Below are 9,141 nucleotides of genomic sequence, written 5' to 3'. Positions count from 1 at the left end.
TGAAAATTTGGGGGGTTTGGCATCAAAATTTGGAGGTTTGGGATCAAAATTTGGGTTTTGGGGAGAAAATTTGGATTTTTCAGGTGAAAATTTGGGGGTTTGGCATCAAAATTTGGAGGTTTGGGATCAAAATTTGGATTTTGGGGACAAAATTTTGGGGTTTTCGGGTCAAAATTTGAATTTTGGGGTCAAATTTTGGGGGGTTTGGGGACAAAATTTGGGGTTTCAGGTGAAAATTTGGGGTTTTGGCACCAAAATTTGGAGGTTTGGGGGTTTTGGGATCAAAATTTGGATTTTGGGGTCAATTTTTTGGGGTTTGGGGATGAAATTTTGGGATTTTGGGGTTTTGGCATCAAAATTTGGGGTTTTCACGTGGAATTTTGGATTTTTCAGGCCAAATTTTGGGGGTTTTGGGATCAAAATTTGGTTTTTTCAGGTGAAAATTTGGATTTTGGGGTTAAAATTTTGGGATTTGGGGACAAAATTTGGGATTTTTAGGTCAAAATTTGGATTTTGGGGTCAAATTTTGGGGTTTTGGGGAAAATTTGGGGTTTGGGGATTGAAATTTGAGATTTTTGGCACCAAAATTTGGGTTTTGGCGTCAAAATTTTGGAGTTTGGGGGTTAAAATTTGAATTTTGGGGATAAATTTTGGGGTTTTGGCATCAAAATTTTGGGGTTTGGGGTCAAATTTTGAGATTTTAGGGTCAAATTTGGGGTTTTGGGATCAAAATTTGGGGTTTTCAGGTGAAAATTTGGATTTTTGGGGTTAAAATTTTGGGTTTTTTCAGGTCAAATTTGGGGTTTTGGGGTCAAAATTTGGGGTTTGGCGTCAAAATTTGGGGATTTGGCATCAAATTTTTGGGGTTTGGGGTTAAAATTTGGGGTTTTGGCATCAAAATTTGGGGTTTTCAGGTGAAAATTTGGATTTTTGGGGTTAAAATTTGGGGGTTTGGCACCAAAATTTGGAGGTTTGGGAGTTAAATTTTGAATTTTGGGGTCAAAATTTGGGGTTTTGGGGTCAAATTTTGGGGTTTGGCGTCAAAATTTGGATTTTGGGGTCAAAATTTTGGGGTTTGGGGTTAAAATTTGGGGGTTTGGGGATGAAATTTTGGGGTTTGGCATCGAAATTTCGGATTTTGGCACCAAATTTTGGGGGTTTTCAGGTGAAAATTTGGGGTTTTGGCATCAAAATTTGAATTTTGGGGTCAAAATTTGGGGGTTTGGGGATGAAATTTTGGGTTTTTCAGGTGAAATTTTGGGATTTTGGGATCAAAATTTTGGAGTTTGGGGGGAAAATTTGGGGTTTTGGGGTCAAAATTTGGAGGTTTGGGGTTAAAATTTGGGGGTTTGGCATCGAAATTTCAGATTTTGGCACCAAAATTTTGGATTTTTCAGGTGAAAATTTGGGGGTTTGGCACCAAAATTTGGGGTTTGGGGGGAAAATTTTGGGGTTTGGGGGGAAATTTTCGGGGTTTGGGGACAAAATTTGTGGGTTTGGGGGTTAAAATTTGAATTTTGGGGATAAAATTTGGAGGTTTTGGCATCAAAATTTGGATTTTGGGGTCAAATTTTGGGGGGTTTGGGGTTGAAATTTGGGGTTTTCGGGTCAAAAATTGAGATTTTTGCATCAAAAATTGAATTCTGGGGTCAAAATTTTGGGATTTGGGGACAAAATTTGGGATTTTTAGGTCAAAATTTGGATTTTGGGGTCAAATTTTGGGGTTTTGGCATCAAAATTTGGAGGTTTGGGGTTAAAATTTGGGGGTTTGGCATCGAAATTTCAGATTTTGGCACCAAAATTTGGATTTTTCAGGTGAAAATTTGGGGGTTTGGCACCAAAATTTGGGGTTTGGGGGGAAAATTTGGGGGTTTGGGATCAATTTTTGGGGTTTTGGCACCAAAATTTGGAGGTTTGGGAGTGAAAATTTGAATTTTGGGGTCAAATTTTGGGGGGTTTGGGGACAAAATTTGGGGGTTTTGGGTCAAAATTTGGGGTTTAGGGGGAAAATTTGGATTTTTCAGGTGAAAATTTGGGGGTTTTGGCATCAAAATTTGGATTTTGGGGCCAAAATTTGGGGGTTTTGGGGATTAAATTTGAGGGTTTGGGTTTTTCAGGTGAAATTTGGATTTTGGGGATCAAATTTTGGGTTTTTCAGGTCAAAATCTGGGGTTTTTGGCATCAAAATTTGAATATTGGGGTCAAATTTGGAGGTTTTGGGGTAAAAATTTTGGATTTTGGGGTCAAATTTTTGGGGTTTTGGGGATTAAATTTGGAATTTTGAGTCAAATTTGGTGTTTGGGGACAAATTTAGGTTTTTCAAGTCAAATTTTTTTGATTTTTGGGATCAAAATTTGGAAATTTTGGGGTCCAATTTTTTTTTTTTGGGGGGGGGGGTCCAAAATCCCCTTTTTAGAGGGTCCCAAACCCCAAATTTTTTTGGGGGGGGGTCCCAACCCCCCTTTTTTTAGGGGATCCCAAACTCCATTTTTTTGGGGGGAGGGGTCCCAAATTCCAATTTTATTGGGGGGGGTCCAAAATCCCCTTTTTAGGGGGGTCCCAAACCCCCAAATTTTATTTTTTTGGGGTCCCAAACCCCCAATTTTTTTTATTGGGGGGGTCCCAAACCCCAATTTTATTTTGGGGGTCCCAACCCCATTTTTGGGGGTCCCAAACCCCCAAATTTTTTTGGGGGGGGTCCCAACCCCCCCTTTTTAGGGGGTCCCAACCCCCAAATTTTTTTTTTTTTTGGGAAGGGTCTCAAATTCCCATTTTTGGGGGGTCCCAAAACTCCCAATTATTTTTTTTTTTGGGGGGGGGGGTCTCAAACTCCCATTTTTGGGGGTCCCAAAACCCCAATTTTTTTGGGGGGGGGGTCCCAAAACTCCCAATTATTTTTTTTTTTTTGGGGGGGGGTCTCAGACTCCAATTTTTGGGGTCCCAAACCCCATTTTTGAGGGTCCCAAACCCCATTTTTGGGGGTCTCAACCCCATTTTTGAGGGTCTCAAACCCATTTTTGGGGGTCTCAAATCCCCATTTTTGGGGGTCTCAAATCCCCAATTTTTTTTTTTTTTTTGGGGGGGGGGGTCCCAAACCCCAAATTTTTAATTTTTTTTGGGGAAGGGTCTCAAATTCCCATTTTTGGGGGTCCCAAACCCATATTTTGGGGGGGGGGTCTCACCCACTCCAGTCCATTCCATTATTATTATTTCTTTTTTTTTTTTGGGGGGGGGTCCCACCTCCCCCTCCCCAATTTGGGGGTCTCTCCCCCCTCCCCTCCCCCCCCCGGGGTTATTTTGGGGAGGGGTCTCTCCCCCCCTCCCCCCCCGGGTTATTTTGGGGAGGGGTCTCTCCCCCCTCCCCCCCCGGGTTATTTGGGGAGGGGTCTCTCCCCCCTCTCTCCCCCCCGGGTTATTTGGGGAGGGGTCTCCCCTCCCTCCCCCTCCGGGTTATTTTGGGGAGGGGTCTCAGTCCCGAGTCCGAACTTGGGGGGTCCCGAACCCCAAAATTCTTCAGTTTTTTTTGGGGAGGGGTCGCAGCTCCAGGTCCTTGGGGGGGTTTTGGGGGGTCCCAACCCCATTTTTGGGGAGTTTTTTGGGGGTCTCACCCCATTTTTGGGGTTTTTTCCCCCATTTTTGGGGGTCTCACCCCATTTTTGGGGGATTTTTTGGGGGTCCCACCCCATTTTTGGGGGTTTTTCCCCCATTTTTGGGGGTCCCAACCCATTTTTGGGGGGTTTTTGGGGGTCTCTCCCCATTTTTTGGGGTTTTTTCAGTCCCAGTCCCGAGTCCTGTGAATTGGGGGGGGGTCCCCAAAGTTTTTTTGGGGGGTCCCGGTTCAGTTTTTGGGGTTTTTTTCCTCCTTTTTTGGGGGTTTTTGTCCATTTTTGGGGTTTTTTTCCCCATTTTTTGGGTTTTTTTTCCCCATTTTTGGGGGGTCCTGGTTCAGTTTTTGGGGTTTTTTCCTCCATTTTTGGGGGTTTTCTTCCATTTTTGGGGTTTTTCCTCCTTTTTTGGGGTTTTTTCTCCTTTTTTTTAGGAATTTTGTCCATTTTTGGGTTTTTTTCTTCCATTTTTGTGGGTCCTGTCCAATTTTTTGGGGGTTTTTCTTCCATTTTTTACGATTTTTGTCCATTTTTTTTTTGGGTTTTCCTCCATTTTTTTAGGATTTCTTCCATTTTTTAGGATTTTTGTCCATTTTTGGGGTTTTTTTCCCCATTTTTTGGGACTTTTCCTCCATTTTTGGGGTTTTTTTCCTCCTTTTTTTTAGGATTTTTGTCCATTTTGGGGGGTTTTTCCCCATTTTTGGGGGGTCCTGGTTCAGTTTTTGGGGTTTTTCCTCCTTTTTTGGGGTTTTTTCTCCTTTTTTTTAGGAATTTTGTCCATTTTTGGGGTTTTTTCCTCCATTTTTGGGGGTCCCGTCCAATTTTTTGGGGGTTTTTCTTCCATTTTTTACGATTTTTGTCCATTTTTTTTGGGTTTTCCTCCATTTTTTTAGGATTTCTTCCATTTTTTAGGATTTTTGTCCATTTTTGGGGTTTTTTTCCCCATTTTTTGGGACTTTTCCTCCATTTTTGGGGTTTTTTCCTCCTTTTTTTAAGGATTTTTGTCCATTTTGGGGGTTTTTCCCCATTTTTGGGGGGTCCTGGTTCAGTTTTTGGGGTTTTTCCTCCATTTTTTGGGGTTTTTCTTCCATTTTTGGGGGTTTTTCTTCCATTTTTGGGTTTTTCCTCCATTTTTGGGGCTCCCGTCCAGTTTTTGGGGGTTTTTTTTCCATTTTTTTACGAATTTTGTCCATTTTTTGGGGTGTTTTCTTCCACTTTTTCGGATTTTTGTCCATTTTTGGAGACTTTTCCCCATTTTTGGGGGTTTTTTTTCCTCCATTTTTGGGGCTTCTGTCAAGTTTTTTGGGCTTTTCTTCCATTTTTTAGGTTTTTTGTCCATTTTGGGGTTTTTTTTGTCCATTTTTGGGGTTTTTTTCCCATTTTTTGAGGTTTTTCCTCCATTTTTGGGGGTCCCGTCCAGTTTTTTGGGGTTTCTTCCTTTTTTTTTTTTTTACGATTTTGACCATTTTTGGGGTTTCTTCAATTTTTGGGGGGATTTCCCCCATTTTTGGGGGGGTCCTGCCTATTTTTTTGAGTTTTTTTCTCCCTTTTTAAAGGATTTTGTCCATTTTTTAGGGGGATCCCCCCAATTTTTGGGGGTCCCGCCCATTTTTTGGGGGGGTTTCTTCAATTTTTTTATGATTTTTGTCCATTTTTTTGGGATTCCCCCAATTTTTGGGGGGTCCCATCTATTTTTTGGGAGGGTCCCTCCATTTTTGGGGTTTTTCTCCATTTTTGGGGTTTTTTCCTCCTTTTTTTTTAAGGATTTTTGTCCATTTTTTTGGGTTTTCCTCCATTTTTTTAGGATTTCTTCCATTTTTTGGCCATTTTTGGGGTTTTTTTCCCATTTCTGGGGTTTTTTTATCCATTTTTGGGGTTTTTTCCTCCATTTTTTAGGAATTTTGTCCATTTTTGGGGTTTTTTCTTCCATTTTTGGGGGTCCCGTCCAATTTTTTGGGGGTTTTTCTTCCATTTTTTACGATTTTTGTCCATTTTTTTTTTGGGTTTTCCTCCATTTTTTTAGGATTTCTTCCATTTTTTAGGATTTTTGTCCATTTGGGGGTTTTTTTCCCCATTTTTGGGGGGTCCTGGTTCAGTTTTTGGGGTTTTTTCCTCCTTTTTTGGGGTTTTTTCTCCTTTTTTTAGGAATTTTGTCCATTTTTGGAGTTTTTTCTTCCATTTTTGGGGGTCCCGTCCAATTTTTTGGGGGTTTTTCTTCCATTTTTTACGATTTTTGTCCATTTTTTTGGGGTTTTCCTCCATTTTTTTAGGATTTCTTCCATTTTTTAGGATTTTTGTCCATTTTTGGGGTTTTTTTCCCCATTTTTTGGGACTTTTCCTCCATTTTTGGGGTTTTTTCCTCCTTTTTTTAAGGATTTTTGTCCATTTTGGGGGTTTTTCCCCATTTTTGGGGGGTCCTGGTTCAGTTTTTGGGGTTTTTCTTCCATTTTTTGGGGTTTTTCTTCCATTTTTGGGTTTTTCCTCCATTTTTGGGGCTCCCGTCCAGTTTTTGGGGTTTTTTTTCCATTTTTTTACGAATTTTGTCCATTTTTTGAGGTGTTTTCTTCCATTTTTTCGGATTTTTGTCCATTTTTGGAGACTTTTCCCCATTTTTGGGGGTTTTTTTCCTCCATTTTTGGGGCTTCTGACAAGTTTTTTGGGCTTTTCTTCCATTTTTTAGGTTTTTTGTCCATTTTGGGTTTTTTTTTGTCCATTTTTGGGGTTTTTTTTCCCATTTTTTGAGGGTTTTCCTCCATTTTTGTGGAGATTTTCCTCCATTTTTTAAGGATTTTCGTCCATTTTTAGGATTTTTTTCCCCATTTTGGGGATTTTTCTTCCATTTTTTGGGGTCCCGTCCAGTTTTTTGGGGTTTCTTCCTTTTTTTTTTTACGATTTTGACCATTTTTTGGGGTTTCTTCAATTTTTGGGGGGATTTCCCCCATTTTTGGGGGTCCCGCCCATTTTTTTGGGGGGTTTCTTCAATTTTTTTATGATTTTTTCCACTTTTTTTGGGATTCCCCCAATTTTTTGGGGGTCCCATCTATTTTTTGGGAGGGTCCCTCCATTTTTGGGGGAGTTTTCCCCATTTTTTCAGGATTTTTGTTCATTTTTCGGGGGATTCCCCCAATTTTTGGGGGTTTTTCTTCCCTTTTTTCAGGATTTTTGTCCATTTTTGGTATTTTTTTTCCATTTTTGGGGGATTTTTGTCCATTTTGGGAGGATTTTCCCCCATTTTTTGGGGGTCCCGCCTATTTTTGGGGTTTTTCTTCCATTTTTTTTAGGATTTTGTCCATTTTTTTGAGGTTTTCCCCAATTTTTGGGAGTCCCGTCTATTTTTTCGGGGATTTTGCCTCATTTTGGGGGGATTTTTCTCCCTTTTTTTAGGATTTCCTCAATTTTTAGGGGGTTCCCCCATATTTTTTTTTAATTTCTCCCAATTTTTTAGAGGGGTCTCTCAATTTTTTTTAGGATTTTCCCCAATTTTTTAGGGATTTTCTCCTTTTTTTTTAGGATTTTCTCCATTTTTTAGGGTTTCCTCCCTTATTTTTCAAGATTTCCTCCATTTTTTAGGGATTTTTCCTCATTTTTTAGGGTTTTTTCTCCATTTTTTTAGGATTTCTCCATTTTTTTAAAAAGATTTCCTCTTTTTTGGGGGGCGGTTTCCTCAATTTTCAGGGGTTTTCTCTATTTTTGGGGACTTTTCCCATATTTTTTAGAAGTTTCCACATTTTTTTTTAAGGATTTCCTCCTTTTTTGTGATTTTTTTTTCTCCTTTTTTTATTTTTTTTTCTCCATTTTTTGGATTTTCTCAATTTTTTAGGGTTTCCTTCTTTTTTATTTAAAATTTTCCGATTTTTTTGGTTTTTTTTTTCCTCATTTTTAAGAGTTTTCCTCCATTTTTTGGGGAGGATTTTTCCTCATTTTTAAAAGAATTTTTCCCTTTTTTTTTTTTTTTTTTTTTTTTAGGATTTTCTCTCCTTTTTTTTTTTTTAAATTTCTTTATTTTTGGAATTTTTTTCCTCCATTTTTTAGGGGTTTTCCCCATTTTTTTAGGGATTTTTTCCCATTTTTTCAGGGTTTTGCTCCACATTTTTAATTTTTTTTTCCATTTTTGGGGTTTTCTTCCACATTTTTGGGAGGGAAATTTTTCTCCATAATTTTTTAGGGTTTCTCCCATTTTTTTAAATTTTTTTTCCCATTTTTGTTTTTTTTTTTCCATTTTTTGGGGTGATTTTTCCACATTTTTCAGGTTTTTTCCTCCACATTTTTTTTAAGGTTCCTCCCATATTTTTTAAAGGTTTCCTCCATATTTTTTTATTTTTCTCCCACATTTTTGGGGCTGTTTCTCCCTTTTCCCCAGGAATTTTCCCTCAATTTTTTTTAAAATCTTCCCCTTTTTTTTTTTTTTTTTTTTTTTTTTGGAGCGTTTTCCCCAATTTTCTCAGAGTTTCCTTCACATTTTTAAAGGATTTTTTTTTCTCTTTTTTTTTAGGAGTTTCCTCCACCTTTTTTAGGATTTTCTCACATTTTTTTTTCCAATAATCCTTTTTTTTTTTTCTTCTTTTTTTTTTTTTAAATTCTCCACCATTTTTGGATTTTTTTTTTTTTTTTAATTTTTCTTTTTTTTTTTTTTTTGGAATTTTTATTTTGGATTTTTTTCTTCTTGGAATTTCCCTTTTTTTTTTTTTTTTTTTTTTTTTTAGGATTTTTCCCACCTTTTTCTTTTTGAATTTTCCCCTTTTTTTTGGATTTTTTTTTTTTTATTAAATTTTATCTTGGAATTTTTTTTTTTTTTTTAATTTTCCCACTTTTTTTTTTTTTAATTCTCCACTTTTTTTTTTAATTCTCCCTTTTTTTTAGGAGTTTCTTCCTCATTTTTTTAGTCTCCTTCACCATTTTATTTTATTTTATTTTATTTTATTTTATTTTATTTTTATTTTTTGGAGTTTCTCCCACATTTTTTAGGATTTTTTCCCCCAAATTTTTCAGGAATTTCCCCCTAAAAATCCACAATTTTTTAGGATTTTCCCCACATTTTTTAGGATTTTTTCCCCACATTTTTTAGGATTTTTCCCCAATTTTTTTCCAAGATTTTTCCCCCTAAAACTCAATTTTTTTTAGGAATTTCTCCCAATTTTTTTTGAGTTTTTCCCACATTTTTTTAGGATTTTTTCCCCAAAATTTTTCAGGAATTTCCCCCTAAAAATCCACAATTTTTTAGGATTTTCCCTCTCATTTTTTAGGAATTTTTTCCCACTTTTTTTCGGAATTTTTCCCACATTTTTTTAGGATTTTTTCCCCCACATTTTTCAGCAATTTCCCCCTAAAAATCCACTTTTTTTTAGGATTTTCCTCCTCATTTTTTTGGATTTTTTTCCCCACTTTTTTTCAGGAATTTCCCCCTAAAAATCCACATTTTTTTTCTCCCCGAGCTGAATTTTTCTCCTTTTTTCATCCACAAAAAAAAAAACCGCCCAAAAAAATCTAATTTTTTTTTTTCCTTTTAAATCCGAATCTCCTGCACGTTTTTCTTGGA

General features: G+C 37.3%; 1 protein-coding gene across 1 annotated transcript; it reads left to right on the top strand.

The window, feature by feature from the left end:
• Positions 1-1,102: 1,102 nt before the first annotated feature.
• Positions 1,103-9,141, top strand: LOC310921890 (uncharacterized protein; the record flags this gene model as incomplete). Its single annotated transcript, XM_083882151.1, has 4 exons — positions 1,103-1,165; positions 4,186-4,704; positions 5,648-5,730; positions 5,772-9,141. 4 exons carry the CDS (start codon positions 1,103-1,105, stop codon positions 6,283-6,285), a joined length of 1,179 nt encoding a protein of 392 aa, XP_083738277.1. The 3' UTR covers positions 6,286-9,141.

Source organism: Zosterops lateralis (genome assembly GCF_965231275.1).
Source record: "Zosterops lateralis genome assembly, chromosome: 37".
NCBI lineage: Eukaryota > Metazoa > Chordata > Aves > Passeriformes > Zosteropidae > Zosterops > Zosterops lateralis.
This window is presented reverse-complemented; position numbering and strand designations above follow the sequence as displayed.